The sequence below is a fragment of the Fusarium redolens genome (assembly GCF_020744475.1).
Source record: "Fusarium redolens strain MPI-CAGE-AT-0023 chromosome Unknown BKA55scaffold_11, whole genome shotgun sequence".
Taxonomy (NCBI): Eukaryota; Fungi; Ascomycota; class Sordariomycetes; order Hypocreales; family Nectriaceae; genus Fusarium; species Fusarium redolens.
The window spans coordinates 521,362-543,230 of record NW_025763674.1 but is presented as its reverse complement, the minus strand read 5'-3'; the positions used below and the strand labels follow the sequence as shown (position 1 = coordinate 543,230).

The 21,869-nt window shown below is 50.0% G+C and overlaps 8 protein-coding genes across 8 annotated transcripts; 4 read left to right on the top strand and 4 right to left on the bottom strand.

Moving 5' to 3' along the window:
• The first annotated feature begins 348 nt into the window (after positions 1 to 348).
• Positions 349 to 2,186, top strand: BKA55DRAFT_618191 (ribosome biogenesis protein Nop53/GLTSCR2). The gene is made up of 2 exons (XM_046196731.1): positions 349 to 639; positions 690 to 2,186. The coding sequence occupies exons 1-2, from the start codon at positions 485 to 487 to the stop codon at positions 1,852 to 1,854; spliced, it is 1,320 nt and encodes a 439-aa protein (XP_046047421.1). The 5' UTR covers positions 349 to 484; the 3' UTR covers positions 1,855 to 2,186.
• Positions 2,101 to 4,210, bottom strand: BKA55DRAFT_692011 (uncharacterized protein; the record flags this gene model as incomplete). Its single annotated transcript, XM_046199706.1, has 2 exons — positions 2,101 to 2,117; positions 2,164 to 4,210. The coding sequence occupies 2 exons, from the start codon at positions 4,208 to 4,210 to the stop codon at positions 2,101 to 2,103; spliced, it is 2,064 nt and encodes a 687-aa protein (XP_046047420.1).
• A 786-nt stretch (positions 4,211 to 4,996) lies between these two features.
• BKA55DRAFT_595381 (uridine kinase family-domain-containing protein) lies at positions 4,997 to 6,949 on the bottom strand (the record flags this gene model as incomplete). The annotated part of the gene is made up of 10 exons (XM_046195797.1): positions 4,997 to 5,045; positions 5,136 to 5,603; positions 5,661 to 5,892; positions 5,943 to 6,012; positions 6,071 to 6,156; positions 6,212 to 6,254; positions 6,312 to 6,456; positions 6,519 to 6,568; positions 6,626 to 6,703; positions 6,767 to 6,949. The coding sequence occupies 10 exons, from the start codon at positions 6,947 to 6,949 to the stop codon at positions 4,997 to 4,999; spliced, it is 1,404 nt and encodes a 467-aa protein (XP_046047419.1).
• A 1,057-nt stretch (positions 6,950 to 8,006) lies between these two features.
• BKA55DRAFT_573322 (CTLH/CRA C-terminal to lish motif domain-containing protein) lies at positions 8,007 to 9,661 on the top strand. Its single transcript, XM_046193202.1, has 4 exons — positions 8,007 to 8,229; positions 8,301 to 8,377; positions 8,563 to 8,758; positions 8,937 to 9,661. Exons 1-4 carry the CDS (start codon positions 8,227 to 8,229, stop codon positions 9,405 to 9,407), a joined length of 747 nt encoding a protein of 248 aa, XP_046047418.1. The 5' UTR covers positions 8,007 to 8,226; the 3' UTR covers positions 9,408 to 9,661.
• Positions 9,662 to 10,529, bottom strand: BKA55DRAFT_573319 (ETC complex I subunit conserved region-domain-containing protein). Its single transcript, XM_046193201.1, has 3 exons — positions 10,285 to 10,529; positions 10,116 to 10,220; positions 9,662 to 10,050 (listed from the first exon to the last, which is right to left on the bottom strand). The coding sequence occupies exons 1-3, from the start codon at positions 10,461 to 10,463 to the stop codon at positions 9,741 to 9,743; spliced, it is 594 nt and encodes a 197-aa protein (XP_046047417.1). The 5' UTR covers positions 10,464 to 10,529; the 3' UTR covers positions 9,662 to 9,740.
• Positions 10,530 to 11,426, top strand: BKA55DRAFT_573316 (mitochondrial F1-F0 ATP synthase subunit F of fungi-domain-containing protein). The gene is made up of 4 exons (XM_046193200.1): positions 10,530 to 10,808; positions 10,894 to 10,908; positions 11,065 to 11,215; positions 11,279 to 11,426. The coding sequence occupies exons 1-4, from the start codon at positions 10,761 to 10,763 to the stop codon at positions 11,401 to 11,403; spliced, it is 339 nt and encodes a 112-aa protein (XP_046047416.1). The 5' UTR covers positions 10,530 to 10,760; the 3' UTR covers positions 11,404 to 11,426.
• A 1,267-nt stretch (positions 11,427 to 12,693) lies between these two features.
• On the top strand, positions 12,694 to 16,965 carry BKA55DRAFT_77864 (uncharacterized protein). Its single transcript, XM_046201625.1, has 3 exons — positions 12,694 to 12,902; positions 13,066 to 13,555; positions 13,608 to 16,965. The coding sequence occupies exons 1-3, from the start codon at positions 12,840 to 12,842 to the stop codon at positions 16,670 to 16,672; spliced, it is 3,618 nt and encodes a 1,205-aa protein (XP_046047415.1). The 5' UTR covers positions 12,694 to 12,839; the 3' UTR covers positions 16,673 to 16,965.
• A 791-nt stretch (positions 16,966 to 17,756) lies between these two features.
• On the bottom strand, positions 17,757 to 20,749 carry BKA55DRAFT_516653 (MCM2/3/5 family-domain-containing protein; the record flags this gene model as incomplete). Its single annotated transcript, XM_046188106.1, has 3 exons — positions 17,757 to 17,876; positions 17,930 to 20,402; positions 20,469 to 20,749. 3 exons carry the CDS (start codon positions 20,747 to 20,749, stop codon positions 17,757 to 17,759), a joined length of 2,874 nt encoding a protein of 957 aa, XP_046047414.1.
• Between the last annotated feature and the right edge of the window lie 1,120 nt (positions 20,750 to 21,869).

Genomic DNA, 21,869 nt, shown 5'->3' with positions numbered 1-21,869 from the left:
CGGTGGATTTGACAGCTGTCAAGCTAGATATGAGGCCGCTGGAAGGGATGCGATCTTGGTTTCCTCGAGGAATAGATTCTCTGTCTTGGCGACGCAAGAAAAGGAAAGAATAACAGAATGATGCGACCTCAGAGTGGCAATTTGTATTGTAGGGATAAAAGGCTAATTACCAGCTGGAATCTGGAGAAAGGAGCGTCTAGATCCTGGATTTGGCAGGAGCATATGACATGGAGGCCACCCTGAACGAATCCGAGGAAGTTGCACGTGCCGATAAGAACATATCTTCGCCGTCCATTACGGAGTCCCCATCGAGTCAAGCGCTTGATTGCTTTGCTTCCGTATTTTATATGGAGGTAGCGGGTCGAGACTCCCGGCTCCATTAAAAAATTAAGAAATCGGTCCCCCACCACTTCTATCGACAAGCAGCATTTTCGTCCTTCATTATCGACAACGCGATATCCTTTTCCAGAGAGGTCTCGCAAATATGCCAGTGTTACAATCCAAGAACGCCACGGGAGGCGATGCCCCCAAGCAGTTCAATCAGCCTTCACGAAAAGGCAAGAAGGCGTGGAGGAAAAACGTTGATGTTACCGAGGTGCAGAAGGGTCTTGAAGAATTGAATAAGGAGATTATCGCTGGGTAAGCTAGACTCTCAACACTTCTTTGTCGCTTTGCTAATTCCCTAATAGTGGTGTCATCAAGGAAAAGTCCTCTGAAGACTTGTTCCTTCTCGATACCAAGGGCGATGCCGGTCTCACAAAAAAGTTCAACAAGCACATCAAGAAAGGTCTAAAGGCTGACGAGATTATCAATGCCCGTTCTCCCGTGCCCGCCGTTTCCATGCGCAAGCGACCAGGCGACAAGACAACAAACGGAATTCTTCCTGTGAAGCGCCAAAGGACTGATTGGGTGTCACACAAGGAGCTCGCCCGACTAAAGCGAGTGGCTGATGGAGAACACCAGAACACTGTCCAAGTACAAGATGCCACCTATGATATCTGGGACATGCCTGTAGAGCCAAAGGCGAAGGATCCCGAAAACTTCTTGGAAGAGGAGGTCAAGCCCAAGGCTCCAAAGTCGATGAAGAAGGAGCCCCTTTCTTTGTTGGAGAGTGGCAAGCAAGTGCCTGCTGTCCTCAAGCCCACGGGAGGATACAGTTACAACCCTGATTTCAACGAGTACACACAACGTCTGGAAGAGGAGAGCGAGAAGGCTCTTGAAGCTGAGCGCAAACGTCTGGAGAAAGAGGAACAGGAGCGCATTAAGCAGGAGGCTGCTGCCCGATCAGCAGCCGAGGCAGAGGCCGCAGAGGCTCGTGCCAACCTTTCAGAATGGGAGGAGGATTCCGAATGGGAAGGATTCCAGAGTGGTGCTGAAGATGACAAGCCATCTGCCAAGCGCCCACAGAGAAAGACCCAAGCTCAGCGCAATCGCATCAAGCGCCGCAAGGAAGAGGAGCGTCTCGCGAAACACAAGGCCGCCATCAAGGCCCACCGTCGCCAAGCTCAGCGCATCCAAGAGATCGCCGAGGAAATTGAGGAGAGAGATCGCAACAAGGCACTTGTCTTGCAAAAAGACGACGAAACCGACCCTATTGATGAGCTTCGTGCCGAGAAGTTGCGGCGCAAGCAGCTCGGCAAGTACAAGCTTCCTGAACGGGATCTTGAGCTTGTTCTTCCAGATGAGCTGGAGAGTTCGCTGCGACGTCTCAAGCCTGAGGGTAACATGCTGCGGGACAGATACCGAAGCATGTTGGTGCGCGGCAAGGTAGAGAGTAGAAGACATATTGCTTTCCACAAGCAGGCCAAGCGCAAGTTTACAGAGAAGTGGACATACAAGGACTTCATGATATAATAGAAGATAGATGGGCGTCTAGGTGTTTTAGGGAGAAAATAATATTTCGACTTTTGCTGCGAAAAGGCCTCAAGAAGCGTAACTCATAGAGCATAACTCCATCAAGCAAATCAGGCTTGCGATTCCTCTGCAACACCGCGTCTACAAACGTGCTTTTCGCAAGTCCTGCTATGCCTCTATGCTAAGCTCCAACGCCTCAAGGTCTAAAGAAAATGATAAATATTAAAGTATGTCATAGAAGTCGGTTTAAAAACTCATTAAATCTGTTTATTGTTAGAGACGTCTGTGAAAATGATAAGGGATACAAACCTCGTCCAAAAAGACCTCGCTTGGTCCAGTCCATAGCCATCAATAGTCGTGTTCGCAAACTCACGCTCTGAGCAAAGTAGACGGAGCGCCAAGCATAGACAGCCCAGAGACCACCAGCCAGGCTTCGACCCTCACCAAGATCAAAGATGGCAGAGTTACCAACATAAGCGAGACTGCCTAGGTGCTTGTACTCAAAGGCCTTGTAAACAGCGGCATCAACATCACCCTCGCGAATGTCGTTGGCGTTCAGGCCCTCATGCATGCGGGCCAGTTTGTTGAATTTGCGAGCAAGATATTGTCCTTGCTGATGAGCGCGCTGAGCAGTAGCAGGCAAGGATGTGAGCTTGTCGTCGACTTGCTTCAGCAGTTGTGTTAATTCATCGAAGTCGAGTGTGCCAGATTTGTCCTTATCAAATTCCTTGAATAGCTTGTCCACGCGCTTGAGATGGTTGATGGACTGAGGAAATCGTCTCTTGACGTCCTCAGCAACACCTCGCCAGTCAGCGAAACTGAGCTGAAGTGTCTCAGGGTCTTTGCCACGCTTCCAGGCCAAAGAGCGGAGGAAAGTGACGACATGGTCGGCAACGTTGTTCTGGACAGTGGAACAATCACCGATGGCGTATACATCGCCTAGGGGTGAGCCATTGAGACGAAGGTGAGTGTCAGTCTCCAAGGCATGTCGGTTGGTCTGAGACTTGCCAAGCTTAGCAGCCAGTGTTTGACAGAATTGGGTTTGCGAAACACCAGTCGACCAAAGGCAGAAGCCAATAGGCAGCTCCTTAGTGATCATTGTGCCATCCTCTTGCTTCTGTGTGAAAATGATCTTGTCAGGGAGAACCTCCTTGACACGAGAGTTGGTGAGGACATCAACTTGGTCGCGAGCAAAGCGTTCCTCAGCATATCGTGAAACAGTCTCGTCGTATGTGTTCAGAATGTGTCCACGGCTCTGGATAAGATGGACTGAGATCTCGTTACGTAGAAGTCGGGGGAAGTGTCTCGTCAAATCCTCGTTGAGAAGGTCGAAAAGCTCAGCAGCGAACTCGACACCTGTAGGGCCACCACCACTGACACAGAATGAAAGTAGACGCTTTCGTTCCTCATCCGGACATGTAGGCAAGTTGGCCAATTCGAAGTTTTGAATGACCTGGTTTCGAATCATACGCGCGTCATTGATATCCTTCAGGAAGTAGGCATTCTCCAGACCCTTGACACCGTGAGGGTTGGTTGTTGAACCGACAGCAACGACAAGCTTATCATACGGCACATAGAACCTGATGTCTTTACCGTTTGCATCAACCTGTGATACTTCCACCATCTTGTGCGAGAAGTCGATATCCTCAGCCTTGGCGCGAATGAAGTGACCGTTTACTCGACTAAGAATTCGTCGGATAGGCTCAACAAGAGATCGCAGCTCGAGGGTACCGACTGTAGCTGAGGGAAGCATAGGGGTGAAGAGGAAGTAGTTGGTTGGCGAAATAACAGTAACATGGTAATCGTCTGGGTTCAGCTCTTTGAGGAGCGCGACACCTCCCCATCCGCCACCAAGAATAACTAGTCGTGGCTTGTCTTTCAGGCGACGTTTCTCCTCTGAGTCGTCATCGTCAATGAATACCTCAGCGATTGGCAGGTTCTTTTCGCCACCATTGCGAGGCTGAAGGGCAATCTTTGAGATGTCGATATCGCTCTGAGTGGGGTGCTCGAAATATGTGCTGGCATCATAGATGAAGAAGCCAACGATACCAACGCCGATAACTGATATCGAAATGCCAACCCAAGCTGCTAAGCGGTAGCAAAAGTTAACGACTCTCGACTTTCCTTGGGGGAGTGGTTTTCCTGATAAAGCGCGCACGAAGAACTGGGAGGGTAATTGGCGGGTGGTTCGGCTAGCTGCTGGAGAGCCCTTTGTGATTGATGGCGATGTGCCTGTGAGCTTGACGAAGCTTCGCGATTGCGCCGCGTATAGCGGGCGAGGAGCGAGAGACGGTTTGAAGCATCGAGAGCTGGCGATGGCCCTGTTTTGGCCGGCGCGAGCCAGTCGCGCGGCCATCATGGAAGAGACGGGCATTATTTTGCGGAATTGGTGGGATGTTCGACGTCAATGATAAGCCAACAAGGTTGAAGAAACGTTTGGTGCTTTCTAGATCATGGCACGAGTAGAAACACAAAATGTTAGTGAGAGAGCACTCAATGGATGATGCAAGAAGAGAACAAAAGTGAAGAAGAGAAAAAAGAGTCTTCAAGTTTCAATTGTATTGTGTAATGCATGCATCTAAAAAAAGGATTTTCCCGTTTACGGAGCTCTTGAACCAGGGATGAACTGGGCTGAAAGGTGGTTGCAGCTGAGACTTCCAGTCCATTGAGGGTGAGAGGGTGGTACTTACAGCACGGTACAGCTACGTCATTACTAGAGCTCTCCTTCATCACCACCACCTGGGCAATTTCTTGGCGATCCATGACAACCGAAGATCGGCGACTCCACTACCGTACAGCATGTCGCACTTCAAACATCAATATCTCATTTGCCATCGTCATTGAATCATAGGCCACATATAGACAAACACAGGTATTCAGTTGAAGCCGTATCGATTTCTCGGATATGTCGGCCGCCATGTCATGACTTTGGCCGGCTTGCGTCAAATATCACCGAGTGGCTCCTCTTTTTTCCAAGTATCCTGTTGGTTTCGGACGTCCCGTTTCGTGGATCCTAGTCGTGGATCAGTTACGTTACAGATGCTGATGAGATGCCAATTGTGGTGGATCTCAAGATTGCGAAGAGCTGACGCAGCGACTAAATGCAGCGTTGTTCGTGTATTTGCTTCCTTTACGGATATAATTATCGGACATTCCGATAATCCTTATCATCAATCTTGATTTGACTACCACTATCACGGTGTTGTTTCCAAGCTTCTGCCATTATATATCATGACAGAAGTATACTATATATGGGAGTAGTCCATCAGCAGCGGAAATACCTCTTCTCGACCCATCGTTCTTGTTGGTAGTCGAGCATGTTGCAAACCACGACTGTAATCTCTGGGAAAACGGACGTCAATCTGTGAAGTCCAACCTTGCCGGCCGAGTAGGTTGCTAGAACAATACGATCCTGTTTTACGCCGTGATCGACCAGGACTTGCACCGCCATCAACGCTGCACCTCCAGTGGCCATCTGGGTGTCCAGAAGCAAGACGCTTTCTTGATCTGCAATATCATCAGGTAGTCGTAAGTAATGAAGTTCCGGCTCTCCCGTGGAATAGTCGGATTGGATAAGAAGACGACCCGTTCGGCAGTCGGGAATAGTCTTTCGAAGCGCCGGCTCAAACGCCGATCCTCCTCGGAGTACAATAACGGCGCAGACCTCACCCGTTGATATAAGACCCTTGTATTCATATCCTTGAGGTGTTACAATATTCTTGGCCTCGAAATGGGCATTGTTGAGGGCCCTATGAAGTGTTAGCGAACACACAATCTTTCATACTCACGGCCTCTCAGTCTCTTACTGTTCAATGATCAGACTAGCAAGCCTGTCAAAGTAGAAGATGAAATCCTCAGGATCTGTGTCGATGTCTTGAAGAATGGTGTTCATGAATTTGAGCTGTCGTGTATCATCCAAGACCACAACCCGTTCAGAAAGCGGCGAATCCTTACTTGCTGCCTCCAGACGGGACAGTGCCTCTCGATGATGTCGTGATTTCTCGAACAGCTTCTTCTCGACAAACTGAACCATCATTTCTACGAACATGAGCGTTTACGCCGGTATTTCAAGATTTGGGATTACTCACCAAGTGCAACTCTGTTCTCTATTCCTCTCGGCACGATCAAATCGGCAACCTTTCGTTGAGGTTCAACAAACTTGAGGGTGTCAGTTAGCCTTTGTAGAGGTTCTATGTTTTTGATACAGCAGACTCACCTTCTCAAAGTTTGGCTTAACGAATCCAAACCACTGCTTGATGATACCCTCAATATCTCGCCCACGCTCTCGCACATCACGGACAACTATACCAAATTGGTCAGAAATCCTTCCATAGGTGTTCATAACGTCAAGACTTACGTCTTCGTGACAGACAAGTATCTGCATCTGCTTCACAATAGATCTAAATCTAGTGTTAGGTTCATTCATCCGCTTCACTAGTGCATCGGTTTCAACATACACCCATATCAAGCAGCTCAAGCACTCGGGGATCGTAAAGCGCAAAAATACCCTCTAGGACAAGCACGTGAGGCGAGTAGATGGATGTTGTACGGTCCAGCCGAGAATGCTTGGCGAATGAATAAACGGGAATTTCAGCCCGTTTTCTGTGAGTATGGTGAGACGTCAGTTGTGTGTCAATGCTAAAGCCATTGCCGACTACACATACCCAGCCTTAAGATCCCGTAGCTTATCGACCAGAACATCGAAATCGATGGCCTATGAGAATAGCATTAGTTGTTATTCTGGCAGTGCATACGGTGTCATAGAGCATACATCAGGCGAGTCGAAGTCATATTCGTTGGCGAAGGCCAGTTTAGACTGCTCAGGTGTCAAGGTCTTATAGAAAGAGTCCTGTTATATATGAGCTTATGTTCAAAGTATAGTTTCAGAAATTCATGCCATTGACAAAATAACGACCCAGGGTAGGTTCAACTTCTTGACGATAGCCTGGGATAGGGTCGATTTGCCTGAACCTGAGCTGCCCGCGACGCCGATAATGCTGACATCCGCCCAAGGAGGTGAATAGTAAGCTCGCTTCTGAACCGTGACATGACTCTCGAGCCCGCCGTTGACTTCAGGGATTGCAGAGGCGGACATTGCGGTGGGCTAGTTCTCGATGAGGTCACCGTCACCTAAGATCTGGAGCGAAAAGTACGAGGATTGGATGAACGAAAGGCGAGAATATTTGGCAGCTGGAGAACTCAAACTTTCCTCTCCGAAAACTAGCCCTGCAATGTCCACGAGCTGTACGAGTATGGTGCCTTCAAAGTTTCGACTCGAGGGTTTGGCTTGCCCGTTGTTGGTGGAGCAGTGAGCACGGCCCTGTCGCGTGTGTGATCCACAAAGGGCCAAGAAGAAGCGGGACAGCAGTGAGAGCTTCAGTGAGGAGATGAGCTATTGCTAGCAGTTGTAGCTATAGGTCAGAGGAAGGGTGAGAGTGATGGTACATATATAGATATACTTTGGTGGTTGAGTTAGAAGCAAAAGGGTAAGAAGATAAATCAGCTCAGCCCTGGCCCTGCTCATGTTTTGACGATCGACCTGACCTCGTCAGGGTTCTCCTCATACCGTATCTGTATCTATCGAAAGACGGCGATGGCCGAAGGCGCATTGCATTCTCCGCACGATCCAAAGAGATAAGCTACTGTAATTAAGTCTAGCCCTGTTCTACTGTAGGTATCACGCCTCTAGCTCGATCATGGTGACCTCTGTTAGAGGTAATCTGTGGCTTGGCTCATGACATCGATCTCATGAGTTAGGGTACCATGACCATCGTTGATGCTCGGATCAGAGCTCATTAGCTGTATTACACTCATAGTATTATACCTGAAATATTGGTTTGACACCTCAAATTATCATTAAGGTCATATCATGGATATAGTATTGCACAGCCCAAATCGATTCATCGAGAGCAATGGCTTAGCCACGGCATACAACGGAGCTCATTTTCAGGGACCTTACCGTAATTTTGGCGGGGCTGTCCTTGATAGAGACCTGAGGCAGACAGGGCAGAGCTCAGTGGAGCTTTTCGCTGACATGATTGGTTCTCAAGCCCTGTTATGAGGCTACGGGCTCTGGACCCACGAACACGGCGCTACTTTTCCTCCAGCCCCCAATCATCTTTTCTTCTCCTCCATCTTCCGTCAACCTCTTCTCTTTTCTTCTTCTTCTTCTTCTTCCTTACATCGTTTAGAATAAACACAAAAAAGTTTTTCTACGAGTAGCATACAGATCACGAGCCTGGATTGTGGCTTGATTCTCCATGCGCTGAATCGCCTACTTCCGGCTATTGCTTCTATACCGTGCCGTCGATTAACCCTTCTCCGTTCAAGCTTCGACTCGCAGCGATATTTGTGCTGGGATAATTAGACAAAATGGTGAGCTTTGTTGTCGACAAGCCGAGCTTCAGCCCAAGCTTTGTATAGCTGGGTGCTGACTCGAGAATCAGACGTCATCTGCTTCTACAGCTACTCCCGTCAAGCATGCCTTTGACCGGCGTGTTCAAGATGTCAAGTCTCCCAAAAGGTACGATACTCTCCCCTCCTGCCATGTCACCTACCCCGGTGAAGTGATGAACGCACTATCAATGGGAATCTCTCCTAGCATATAATGCGGAAACACGATATCAATCTTCTTTTTCTGAACACACCATTCAATGCATCTCGTTGTTGCACACAATTTCATGTCGCCAGTTGCTAACGACTCTAAAGTGATATCAACGCTCTGATACTGGACTATCTTACTATGGAAGGGTATCCGAATGCGGCAGCAAACTTTTCTAAGGAAGCCAATCTCGAACCTCACCAGGACACACAGTACATTATCGCGAGGCAGGAAATCCAGAACTGCATCCATAGTGGAGATATCAAGACGGCAATAACGACACTCAATGAGTTTGATCCACAGGTATGCAATTCCAGCCCCCCATATCCTTTTTTTATATGATTAGAACACGAGTTTTACATGCACCACTCATAGAGCCTTCGGGCCTTTGATGAGGAACAACCACTTTTTATGATTACCTTTCTTTTTCACTTCTAATTTCATACATGTTTGAATGTATTGTCGCTAACTCGACGTAAAGATTCTAGATGGAGATAAGGCACTTCACTTCACCTTGCTACGACTTCAACTCATTGAACTCATACGCGCTTGTAATGCGAGTGGTGATATTCAACCTGCCCTCACGTTCGCTACTGAGGAACTGGGCCCCAAAGCACCCACGAACCCTAAGTTTCTAGAAGACTTGGAGAGGACCATGGCACTGCTCTTAATTCCATCAGACGCGCGCGAGCCCCAATTAGCAGCTTTGCTAGAGCCAGAGTTGCGACGAGAAGTTGCAGACAGCGTAAACCGGGCGATCCTTGAAAGGCAATCCCGAAGACGTGAAGCAGCTATACGTCAGCTCGTCAGAATGCGTGTCTGGGCTGAAAATACTGCCCGAGACAAGCGTAAAAACCTACCTGACCGACTGGATATTGGCTTGAACGGAGAAGAACCCGACAGCCCTAGACCTCACATCGGAAACGGCCATGACCCCATGATTACAACGTGACATTGATACCCGACCTGGAGGCATGTTCAAAGAGTAGTATTTTTGATTGTGTGGCGCTGTTCTTCGTCCAACTAGCGCTCGGCGTTTGGGATAATATTCACATTCTTATGGTAAGGATTAAGACTAAGACAAAGGGTGTCTGTAAGGCGTTCTGAAGAGGCTGTCATATATAGGCTGTGGACCTCGACAGCGTTCTAGAGGCAAGGTCAATTATTTATTCATCACATACGGCATTTCACGCGTGACATTGCCTAAGAAGAATTTCTTATAGTCGAAAAACACTGAAATGAGCCTTTATAACATATTTACATGGAGCCGGGCTGTCCGAGCCATCTATTTCGTCCTGATGTGCTTAAGCTTCCTGGCAGAATACAGGAAGTTGTTGGCATAAGCCTTGGGTGCAAACTTGCGAGAGTTGGGCTCCTGAACAAAGTACTCGTAGCCCTGCTTCTCAGCAAAGTGAATGGCATCCTCCTTGCTCGAGAAATTGATGTGGGTGCCTTGCATAAAATCACCCGAAGATTGCCAACCGATCAAAGGGTTCTCCCATCGATGTCCTTTGGGAAGAATATCCCAATCCATTCGCCAGCGTCGACCTCGCCAATCGCCGGACTGAGTCGCAGGCTTAGCCTCCTGGTAGATGCTGTAGTTATTGTTAATTCCTGGAACTTTCGACGACAATCGAATCATGTATGTGGGCAGACGAACCGAACCGTTCGGGCCTGGAGCTCCATGGGAGCGCCTGAGATCACAGCAGCGGGAAGGATCTCTTCGCTGCCATTCTGGACGGATCGAGGGACGGGCGTGTAGGTGCTGGCATTCAGTCAGCACTTGTATTCCATCTTCCAATTTTCAATCGCGTTTCGAGGAATCGTACGAGGTAGCCTTGTCAGCCTCGATATTGTAGTCGGGCTCGCTGGTAACAGGACCAGTGATGGTGCCGCTGGCTTGGGTGACGTTGCTCTGGAATCGTCGGGGGGCGGCGGAGAGGGCGACTCGAGGCGCAGCAGCGCTTCGCAGCATACGAGCCGCACTCTGAGATCGGAGGGCGGCCATGGTGCAAGGCGGTAGCTTTCAATTGGTGATATGGGCGTATCGTTTCTTAAGTGAGTGATGGTGGGCTGCGGCGATATTCTGAGGTTGAAGCAAGCTTGAACGGCGCGATCCTGATTGGGTGGAGCGGATCAGTGGTTTTGCCGAAGTCGCGGAACGAGTGCTTTTCGGCAAGAACCTGACCGTGGGCGGGACCATTCATCTCGACAGAACCTCAAACTCCAGCCCTTGCAATTGAGCGTCACGCAGACCCTCGACGGACCAATTCTCGAGACTCGAACCCCCCGAAACACCGACATCATGAGCTTCGTCACCCGCCGAGCGCTCTCGACGCTCATCCCCCCCAAGGTGAGAGAGAGCCCCTTCGGTTATGGGCGCAAACCCCCGGTGCTCCGATTGATTCCGTTGCTAACACCGGATTTTCAAAAAACAGGTCGCTTCTCCGAAGGTACGCAGAATACGATGAAACTATTATCCCACGGAGCTTCGTTTTCGATCTCGACGAATTTTGAAGGGATGAGGACTTTTATGGGCGATCGATCAATGGAGGGAAATTTCGTCATGATGTAGATTCGGAAGGCTGACAGAATTCGATCCACTACAGGCCATTGGCGCTGCTCCTGATGCTATCCGCATGCAGCGTGTCGTCAGCTTCTACGAGAAGCTCCCCCGAGGTGCCGCCCCCGAGGTCAAGGCTAAGGGTCTCCTCGGCCGATACCAGGCCAAGCACTTCGGCAAGAACCCCACTGGCAAGCGTACGGACACCCTCTCTGAAGATTGGATATGATTGTTGGATTCTGACAGTGATTGTGTTATAGCTATCATTCACCTGATTGTCTTCCTCGTCAGCATCGGTTACGCCCAGAACTACTACTTCCACCTTCGTAAGTATCCCTATCACAAAGATGAAGGGGAGCTGTTTGTTAATGCTGGAATCATCTAGGCCACCACAAGAACAACGCCCACTAAGCAGCTTAAAATGGCATTTAGATACCTTAGATGGATGATTGTGTGAGAGGGAGCGGGGGTCGTGTACATATAAACTCCGGAAACTTCGCGGTCGAGCACGCGCCTTGGCTTCCCTATGTATCTCTAACAAGCAAGTGATGTGACATTGCCATCACGTTTTTGGTTATGCGCTGTTCTCTGGTTCTACATGGTGCTGTGCTTTCGGAGCGGAAGCTTCTCCCTGTGTACCTCTGTCAGAATTGTAAGCGTTTTGGGTAGTACTGCATTCTCAAGCTCTTCCGCATTCTGCAACAGAGAGACTGATTAACTGAGCATATGTCTACATCTTGTTAATGCTAGATTTGTGCTTACTCCGATGTCCGGCTGAGTTTGCACTATCACACTGAAAGTGATTAGTGTGTACACTACAGTAACAAAGCTTGTGCAGACTTGATCAAACCTAAGGAAACCCAAGAGGAACTCTTGACTTGCAAGATTTAGCAATTCGAACGTCCCTAAGTGAATGAGGTTACCTGGATAATTAGAAAAATACAACATGACGTTGAACTGCATTGTTTGCGGGATGTGAGGTGTCACCAAGTCAATTAGACAGTGTACGTACCTAGTACCATAAAGCCTATTCTTCAGGATGAGCTTGCTCGCTTTGTTGACCTATTCATGCAACAGGAAATGCTTAAGCAAGTGTCCGATGATACCTAGCAATATTGAATGACTCTCATGAACATTACTATCAGGTCTAAGTTTAGATCAGATCAGATCCTTTCTAATCAGCTGAGTGGCCGGTAGAGTCATTCGGCTCCATGATGACAAGCCATTTGATGATACCCCTAAGCTCCAGGGCGTACCGGCCTTGTAGCTGGTAGCTGGCAGCTGGAATTGGTCCCGGCAGCCCTGCCACTGGCAGTCAGGGGCCAGGGAAGGATGGCCAATCCCAGCCCCTTATCGATTGGCCGCTAAGCCTAACCCAGCCTCCAGCATCACTTTCGGGCCTCTGAAAACTGGCGTCTGTCTGTCTGGCCTTCCACATCACAAACACCAGTGCATCAGCCGCAGTTACTCCGGGTACATTGATACCTCACCTTACACCTCGCAACTGACACGCCTTGCAGTTTGGTGATTTCTCCTCCTCATATCCCACCCCCGACTCTTGGATCGAGCATCATATCAAATACCTTGCAACCGGACGAACGCAGATCGCCTTTCTATACCCATAACATCCTCCGATCCCCACTACCTACCGATACTCTTGCCCTCCCCGCCCCGCGGTGTCGCAACTGATCCCGACTTCGAGATACGACGTTTCGTCTACCTCTAAACTCTAGTCCGACCAGAAACCGACGAGACTAGGCGGAGAAACTCATCCAGAGGGCTTCTTTTGCTTACCCCACGACCGGCGCATTCTTACCACGTATGATGGCAACAGAGGCTGCCGTTGATAAAGCTGCCGATGCCACTGCCTCTCAGTCCCAGCCTGTACGTTTCATCTTCCCTGCTGTTGCGAAAGTGAACTTCCAGCCGGTTTGGTTTTGGCGAAATTGGCACATCGCGGCCCTTTTCGTTACCTGTTTGAGCCTGTAGCTTCAGTTAGCCGAGCTGCTGTAGCTTGCCTTACTAACAGACTTTCTCATGAACTTAGTCGCCCGACGCCGAAAATGTCGACCCCGTCCGCTCGAATTTGAATGGCAGTGCCGGCAACGATGACTACGAAAACAAGCACATTACAAGCGTCGAAGATCAACTCACCTCCGCTGATGCTAGTGCCAGCGGAGGTTCAGATACGGAGGCATCGCGCGCAGATGCTTCAAAGACGAAGGATGGAGAGAAAGTGCATGGCCGCGCAGGCTCCACAGTCAAGAAGCCTGCTTTCAAGGCTGTCTCGGTCAATAAAACATTCCTCGCAGCAAAGGCGACTGCCAACAGCGCTGCGACCAAGGCCGCCGAGAAACAGCCTGCCGGTTCCAGTACGCCCCCGACGACATCGGCAACCTTATCCTCTTCGAGACCTCGCCTTATAGCAAAGACCGGTAGCAGTACTCGCGATTCATCGCCTCGATTTTCTGGTGGTGTGAATGGGGGAAAGCCCGGTAGTGCACCTGATGCAAATGCAGTTTGGAACAAAAACCGACGTACGTGCTGTATTCTGGATCAGCCGAACTAAATGAACTAACGAAACTGTAGCTGTGCCGCCGCCTGAACCCAAAAAGTTTACCGATGAGGAGCTTAAGAAGTATGGAATTCATATGGCCAGTCGTTTGAACGAAGATGATGCACAGGGACAAAACAAATGGGCAGACATCGACGACGACGATGAAGACTGGGCTCCTGAAGCTATTACTTGGGGTGATGGCACGAAGACGACACTTCCTCACCCAGACGAGCACCCACCGCCGCCATCAGACAGTGGCTCTGTTGCGTCTAAGGGGAAGACCCTCGATAAACCGTGGTCTCCAGCTCCACCTGTTGCTGTGAGCTCTCCCCTGACGAAGTCGAGTAATCTTGCCCAGGGCAAGGGTTTGATTTTGAAGAGTGGCTCCCAGGAAAAACCAACTCTTGTTGCCAAACCTCCAGCTCCCCCAGCACCTGTCAAGTCCCCGTGGGCGCCTCTACCTCCGGTTGAGAAGGCTTCACCTATTCCAGAACAGGCCAATCTTGCTAGACCGCCACATAACAAGGGCATGACTCCGCCGCCTCCAAAAGAATTTGCGGCAGATGATTTCAATCGATGGAGAGATAGTTCATCTCACGGAGGCCGGGAATTGTTTAACTCCCATTCTGGGCGCTACGAACCTGTACACGACAATCGACGTGGCTCGATGAGAATGGAACAACATCCAAGGCATCATCCAGCCCTATTGCAGCGACCACCCCAACCAGACTATCCTGCTGAACCCTCTGGTGCTTTCCAGACTAACAGGATTTCTCAGGAACCTCCTTTTGCTAGACGACGAGGATCATCCAACGTTAGTGGCGGAAGTGGCTCGTTTATGCAGCGTATGAATAAGGGAGGTGAAGGGCCACTACCCCCTCCTGAATTACAGGAAGGTCGTAGACCGTCTTTCGTTGGCTCCGTTGATGGCCTTGTCTCCCCCAACCTTTCAGCCTCAGGGCATGGCCCACCAAGGGGGCAACCCCATTCTAACTGGATGCCTCCTCGAGGTTCTCCAAATCCTGCCTTTGCGCAACCACACCACCCTGCACCTCTTCCGGAGCAAGTTGCTGGTCCACCCCCTCCCCTTCAACCTGCTAGCGATGAGGTCGAATATCAGAAGAAGCTCATGCGAGAACGTGTCGAGTTAGCTAGGAAACGACGCCAGGAAGAAGAAGCCCGTGAGGAAGCTGAACGCCGGGAGCGTATTCAAAAGAAGTTGGATGCTATGGGGCCAGCGCCAGAGAAGAAGACGGAGAAGAAGGAGCCCGCAGAGAAGCCTGACGATGCTTCACACCCAACACATATTCAACAACGTGATCATAGTAGTGCGGCAAACCAAGTTCCTACACAATTGCAGCAGGATGGCGACCACTCTGCAACAGCTCCGCCAGCTCGACAGCAACCTCAAGATTCTGATTCTAAAGTTGTACACACTCAGGGCACAGCGCCAGCGGCCAGGCGTGTATCTCACAGCCAAGAAGCCAAGCCTAGTGAACTTTGGGGAGCAGCTGCAGCCTCACGCCAGGACAGAGCTGTGTCAAATTGGGGTACCGGCTCACAGCCCCGTAATAATGTTTGGGGGTCACCTAATAACGACCGAGGCCTCGGTAATGGTACATTCAACACTGATATCGGGCGTGCACCTCTGGATAATCGCCCAGGTTCTCAAGGAAACAAGGGACCATCGCCTATCGCCCCTCCGAATAATCCACGACAACCTTCTCAAGCCCGACCTCAACCTCCAGCCCCAATTGGTTCTGGACCTTCGCGATACGGCTCTTCTGGCCCTCACCCTCCGGCAGGATCTGATGTGGCAAGCAAGTGGATTAATGCCGTCGGTGAAAAGGATAAACAACTGAGCGCTAGCCGATTAGCAGAGCGGGTTGAGCGTGGTCGCCTACTTGCTGAGCGTGGTGTCAGTCTTGAGGATGCCCAGCCGGTCATCAAGGACACATGGCGCCAGGTTCATGCTCCCGGTGATGGTACAAGACGAGCTATCGGTCCTCAAGAAGCACAGCCAGCTGGCCCCTGGAGGAACCCTGGTGATGATGCAAAGGAGGATCCTAATAACATTGGAGTGGTGGGAGGTGGAGTTCCAGGCCAGGCCGGAGCTTCGCAGAATCGAACGTCTCGATTCTTCCCTACGAGAGACTCGCATGATAGAATCAACGAGAATGAGCCATCACGATCCAAATCACCAACTCCCCCGCCACCTACGATGGAAGGCCACCCAGCTTACGAGGGTGATGTTATGAAACCTCATGTGTCGCTTCCAAAGCCTCACCCTGTCGTGAAGCTACCCCCATCTATGGCGGCCTCACAACCTCCCTCGAATCGTGTACAGTTCGGCTGGGCGCACCCACCATCCTTCAAGGATGTCGCTCGGGGCCCTGTGAGCCCTAATCGTGCACCATTAACAGCCGGGGAATCTTCTCAAGAGAAGTGGCAGAACCGAATAAACAGTTTACTGGGTTCAAAATCTCCACCCCAAAGGTCAATCGGCGTCGATCCTGCAAGCAAGAGTGCTCTGGACCATGTTGCTCACCACGACTCGGCCACTGTTTCTCTACCTAGAAACAATGTTTCAGCTCCCGCCCATTCCGACAAGAGCCTCTCGTCACCTGTCACCAAACCCATGGCCGAGGAATGTTTTGAAGAGCAAGAGATGGGATCCTTACCTCAGATCCGACTACCACACAAGGCCCCCGAAGCCGCTTGGCAGCCGGCATTAGCACCAAACAAGCCTCTGCCAAAGAAATTTGCGGTTCAGCCAACTGTCATGGAACCATACTATTTCTCTGCCGACGTTGTTGGTGGCGGTAATGTTATAAGAATCATGTTCCCTAATATGCAGGAGGCGAGGACTGTCACTATTCCCTTCTCAGCAACTCGAGGTGGTCGAGGCTCGCAAGGACGAGGTGGTCCCAGAAATCGGGGCTCTGGCTATGAACGTCGAGGAGGCAAGCGAGATGTGTCGAGCTCACGAGGAGAATATCCCCCGACAACCTCAGGCCGAGGAGGCCGTGGTAGCTACCGCGGTCGAGGTTCTGACTGGAGCCGCACCCCAAGTAATCCTGCTTCTTTGGCTGCTTAGGAAAGCAAAGGAAGCTGGAGGAAGCCGGCTGAGACACAGGCATGACACCAGTCTCAGTCTATTACATAATACTAGCAGAGCATCTTGTGTTTACCGCTTTACCTGCTGATGCGTTGGTCTCCCCTCCCAGTACATAGCGACCCCCACCATTCCGAAGTCTGTCTTCAGGGTATCATGGAATGAGCTTCTGCATAAATTGTCTGCACAGCCATATACTGCAGGCTTTCTCAGCGTGCTAGCATTTGCTTCCTACGCACATGCTAAACGCGCTATACCTTTTTTCTGTTTTCTTCATCTCCCTTTATAACACTAGGGCTCTGTTTTGTTTTCATAAAAGCATACATGGCGGGCATTGCTTTTTGTGAAAATGATAGGATCGCCTCAAAAGGGGGACTTTACGGGCTCTTCAAGGCCCACAAACAACCCAAACCAAATGAAACACGCGCCATGTTCTCGATGACAGGGGAAGGAAGGACGGCGTCTGAGTAACAAAGTTCGATGACCTGCTTTACTTTGGGTCGGGACTGGGTTCGCGATAATCGAATGTGCTAGGTTTTTTCCCCTTCTTATTTTTGTACTTTTTGTATGAAGGAGCTGGATCAGATGAACCTGGAAATCAGAAACAGCCGCAACGGACTTATGGAGAGAAATCACGATGATGGGAACGATGAGCGTTTCTACGCCTTGACGGAATCAACGAGTGCGTACGAGGCTCTGTCAGGCAGACGATTGATCAATCATACAAATTTCGCGAACTTAAGTGCCTCAAGTGACTGTCCCTGGTAAATCACTGTGCGATGATGTTGGCATGTAATCGTAGTATGTATGTCACACTTGTTTGCAATGTGTTGTTCATATAATGTTTGTACATTAATGGTATCTATCATATTCAACATCCTCGTAACAAGATCCCCTTCTAAAATTCCACTCATCCCATGATGTACAGTCGCTCACAATCAGATACAACAGGTCGACAATGTAGTATCACAAACTCCTAAAACGCCCGTCTTCCGAGGCGTTAAGTCATGACGTGCATATTAACCTCCCTTTCATTTATACTTTCTCATTTGTTTTAGACAGATGCTTAGAACTCCTCGATCGCACAGTTGGGGTGCACAATGTACATGATGTGGGAGGGATCTGTTGAGGAGCTTGCCTCACCATCTGTGAGACCTTCGCCGCGGAGAGCCATGAGGATGTTTTCCTGGAATCTTGAGTTAGGATAAATCTTGGAAAAGGGGGATGTGTGTGGCTTACCTTGACCATCTTCTTAAGCACCATGTGGGCGAGAGCCTTTTCTCGGTGATAATCGTCCTCACCTTGAAGCTCATCCTCCTTTTGCTCGAGATACCAGTTGACCAACTCATCACCATCGACGCCTTCCTTAACGCCGACCTCATTATCAGTGATACGCCGAACAAACATATTGACCATCTTGATGTAATTGTCGAATGTGATGGTCTGCTTCCTTCTTTCAGGGGCAACACTGCTACGGCCAGGCTGTGTGCCGTCTTCCTCCATGACTGCGTCGTGTTCTTGGCCACGGCCAGACGCAGCATCAGCGGCACGGAGAAGCGTCTCGCTATCTTCTTCGGGTTCTTCGTCGTACATCTCAACATCGTCGTGCTCGACGGAGATAATACTCTGTCGCAGGAGGTTGTAAGCCTCGACAACCATCTCAGAGCTGATCTCTTCTACACAGTTGACCTTTGCAATAGCCTCGGAGAGACGAATCATACTCTCGAGCTGACGGACTGTGATTCGGTACGAGTTTTTGCCTACACCTCCTTGGGCATCGTCAGCGCGAAGGTCCTTGTACTTCTCCACGAGGACATCCTTCGCCTCTTCAGTGAACTCGGGTCGGAAAGTCTTGGCAAACCGGATGTATCGCTGAAGCTGTTCTGTGCTGAACTCGGGCTCAACAGCCTCATCACGCAACTGGTGGATACCAACAATGTGCTCTGCTAAGTGACGGTCAACTTGCTCGTTACACTCGTCGAGGACAACAAAGAAGAGATCGAAACGAGACATGATAGGTGCCGACATGTTGATATTGGAACGGAGGGTCGTCTTGCGGTTGTAACGACCACCAACAGGGTTGGCAGCTGCAAGAATACTGGTTCGAGCATTCAATGTAGCTTGAATACCGGCCTTTGCGATCGAGATGGTCTGCTGTTCCATGGCTTCATGAATGGCGACTTGATCTGCGATATCCATCTTGTCGAACTCATCAATAGCACAGACACCATTGTCTGCTAGCATGAGCGCACCAGCCTCAATAGTAAACTCTCCTGTCTCCTCATCCTTGACCACCGCAGCAGTAAGACCGGCGGCAGACGAGGCCTTGCCACTGGTGTAGACAGCACGGGGCGCAAAAGAGCACACGTATTTCAAGAACTGAGACTTGGAAGTGGAAGGATCACCGACAATGCAAATGTTGATATCACCTCGAAGTTGCATACCCTCAGCCGTGCTCTTGTGGACACCAGACATGAGTTGGAGAAGCAGACCCTTCTTAACGACCTCATGGCCGTAGACCATGGGAGCAATAGATTGCACAAGACGGGAATAGATATGGTCACCGTGGACCATTGCTCGCAGGTCCTCAATTTCAGAGGGGTTCATGGACGCTAGAACAGCAGCTTGGGCATCTTCCACTGACTGCTCTCCCTCGTTGGCTGTGTTCTGTGTCAAAGCATTGACAACATCGGTAGCACCACTGGCAGCCGACTGGCCAGATGTTGAAGTGTCTGGGTTCACCATGCAGGCAAGGAAGGCAAGACGATATGTCAAGTCACGTACACCCAGAGCCTTGAGACCGCTGATTCCACTTCCACCAGCATCGGCTCCTCTAGGCGCATTGCGGTCGTCGCGGATAGCAGTCGGTCGCAAACCTGGAAGACCAAGTTGGCTGACATCAGGAACGACGATCAGAGCACCAGTGAAGATGCACTTCTCTCCAGCTTTGGCGCGGTCAACAATTTCACCACGCAGAATAACGTCCATGGTTCGAGGCATGCTGCCTGTAGGAATCTCGGAACTGTTCTCCTGAATTCGCACCTTCTGCCAATCGACGAAGGTACTACGACGAATGTCGAGTTGCCAGGCCACGCGGTTCTGGCATGTCGAGTTCGGGCATTGCGTAGGTTCTGTGTATCGGAAGGTCTGCTCAACATTTGGCACAACTGTACGACAGGCCTCGCAGGTGAAAGTAGCAACAGACAACTCGGGACGGACTTCGGATGTTCGTGTGACTGTCCCAGAAATAGAAAGAAGCTGGCCAATGTTGGCGGCTCGGAGGGCACGGACTCTGGAAACTAGAGGCAAGTTGTAGAATGCGATAGAGAAGAGCTTGTCAGTTTGCTGGTGCTCATTCTTGCGGTGTGACGACTCGGACTGGCTGGCAGAGCCGAGATGACTGGCCGCAGAAGTTGTGAGGTTGCTCGAGGCTGTGGGCTGGCGATGTTCGCGGAAGTACATAGGCTCGTACTTTGCGATCATGTTGTGTAAAGCAGCGGTGAGAAAGGGGAGGAATCGATAGTATTGGCGCATAACACCGTCTGCCAAACTGCCATTCTCCCATGCAGCCAGATGTCTATAGTCGACGTAGAATGTCGAGAGCGAGTATGTGCGCATGCCCTTGATTTGGGCGACATAGTACTTGTCTGTGGTGACGGCGCTGGGTGTAGGCGCGCTTGGTGTCGGGGCGCTGATAGGGTCCTCGGCAAAGCTGATTTCAAAGAGAACGGTTAGGCAACGTTCCATGTATATAAGGAGTCTACGCAGATGCACTCACTTCTCGATAAAAGACTCAAAGTGTTCCTGAACCAGCAGGCCAATTCTGTCCTCAACACGACTAATCTCAGTAGAATTTGGGATCCTTGAGCTTCGTGGAACCTGATCATCCGCAAATCCATCACCCTCGTCATCACTTGGGGCTCCCATATTCTCCGAAGGAGGCCCTCGTGGGCGCGCTGAGGAAGACGAGGGGAAGCCCATATTGCGTCTAGGGGTCTGGGCAGCCCGCGAGGGGGCATCCGACATCATGAAGCCGGCATCGCTCGAGGGAGTAGCCATTGCGGCGGTTGAATTATATAATGATCGTCTGGACCGGTTATCAGTTGACAAGTGACGACGCACGCAATGGTTTGGTTGACCGAGTCTTGGTAAGATGGATTGATTGTTGAATGTCGAGGGGAGATTTTAGTTGCCAGGGCAAAGGCACGGATGCTGTGTGGGGTCATCCCTGGCGCTGCAGCTTATTACAGGGCGACGCGTTAGAACGCGTAGAGGGGCTAATTACGTGACGCGACTTTAATTGATTGCATCGGGGGTTGACCAATTAGCTCGCGCTATTCATGTAGCATCATGAAGTATCACGATAATAGATGCTTAGATATATTACTGATGATACAATATATCTATGTATTCATAGTTGTTTGTGGTTTGAGTCTATATGATAGCTGAAACCCCAGGTTTATACAAATTCATGCCAACATTATGGCCCATAATTGTACCAGCCATTCGCATTGAAAAACGTTGAAGTCAAGTGTATGAGGCAGCTCGATCGTAACGATGAATTGAGCTTGTTGTGCCACTTGTACTAATACCATCTGGTCTGTAGCATCATGTCTTGATATGAAACTGTACTATCAGATTGGTAGGGCATAGCGTTGGGATGAGAAATTCAAGACATGTCCCGGAGTCGGTCTCTAACGGCTGTTGAAAACCGCTACTTTTCTTCTCTTGTTTCTAATTACAAAACGCATGAACAAAGATGGCGTTCTATATCAGAGAAAAACTTCAACATAAAGCAACAGTTGTGATTATACGCTGACGTGAAGTATCCAGCTTGCCCGTTTCCAGTAGGTTGTTATAAGAGATTCAGAGGTCTCTCTTACGTATGTATGATAGCTCTGGAGTCGAGGACTTGGGCAAGTCATTTATCAGTAATATAAAGGCTCGTGTAGTTACTGGCTCCTAACTTCTCAGGACGCAAACATCAAGTGGAGAAATAGAAGAGATGAAACTGCTCCTCTTGCGACTTACATGGTCCCAGACCAGACGATATCATCCGATGCTTATCTCGAAGACTGTGTTTCTAAAGACTCAGCCCGTATTTTAGAAGCTAGGTTAAGACGAAAGTATCCTTCGCTACGGTAGATCTCTATGGGGTTCTCATGGGGACTTCGCTGCC

Bases quoted from the DNA above. Each gene is read 5' to 3' on its own strand.
- BKA55DRAFT_618191 (XM_046196731.1), top strand. From the start codon at position 485: ATGCCAGTGTTACAATCCAAGAACGCCACGGGAGGCGATGCCCCCAAG. The intron at 640-689 runs GTAAGCTAGACT...ATTCCCTAATAG, and splicing joins AATAAGGAGATTATCGCTGG to TGGTGTCATCAAGGAAAAGT.
- BKA55DRAFT_573322 (XM_046193202.1), top strand. The intron at 8,378-8,562 runs GTACGATACTCT...ACGACTCTAAAG, and splicing joins GATGTCAAGTCTCCCAAAAG to TGATATCAACGCTCTGATAC. The intron at 8,759-8,936 runs GTATGCAATTCC...CTCGACGTAAAG, and splicing joins TCAATGAGTTTGATCCACAG to ATTCTAGATGGAGATAAGGC.
- BKA55DRAFT_573319 (XM_046193201.1), bottom strand. From the start codon at position 10,463: ATGGCCGCCCTCCGATCTCAGAGTGCGGCTCGTATGCTGCGAAGCGCT. The intron at 10,221-10,284 runs GTACGATTCCTC...ACTGAATGCCAG, and splicing joins GAGGCTGACAAGGCTACCTC to CACCTACACGCCCGTCCCTC. The intron at 10,051-10,115 runs GTTCGTCTGCCC...CAATAACTACAG, and splicing joins CTCCAGGCCCGAACGGTTCG to CATCTACCAGGAGGCTAAGC.
- BKA55DRAFT_573316 (XM_046193200.1), top strand. From the start codon at position 10,761: ATGAGCTTCGTCACCCGCCGAGCGCTCTCGACGCTCATCCCCCCCAAG. The intron at 11,216-11,278 runs GTACGGACACCC...ATTGTGTTATAG, and splicing joins CAAGAACCCCACTGGCAAGC to CTATCATTCACCTGATTGTC.
- BKA55DRAFT_77864 (XM_046201625.1), top strand. From the start codon at position 12,840: ATGATGGCAACAGAGGCTGCCGTTGATAAAGCTGCCGATGCCACTGCC. The intron at 12,903-13,065 runs GTACGTTTCATC...TCATGAACTTAG, and splicing joins CTGCCTCTCAGTCCCAGCCT to TCGCCCGACGCCGAAAATGT. The intron at 13,556-13,607 runs GTACGTGCTGTA...ACGAAACTGTAG, and splicing joins AGTTTGGAACAAAAACCGAC to CTGTGCCGCCGCCTGAACCC.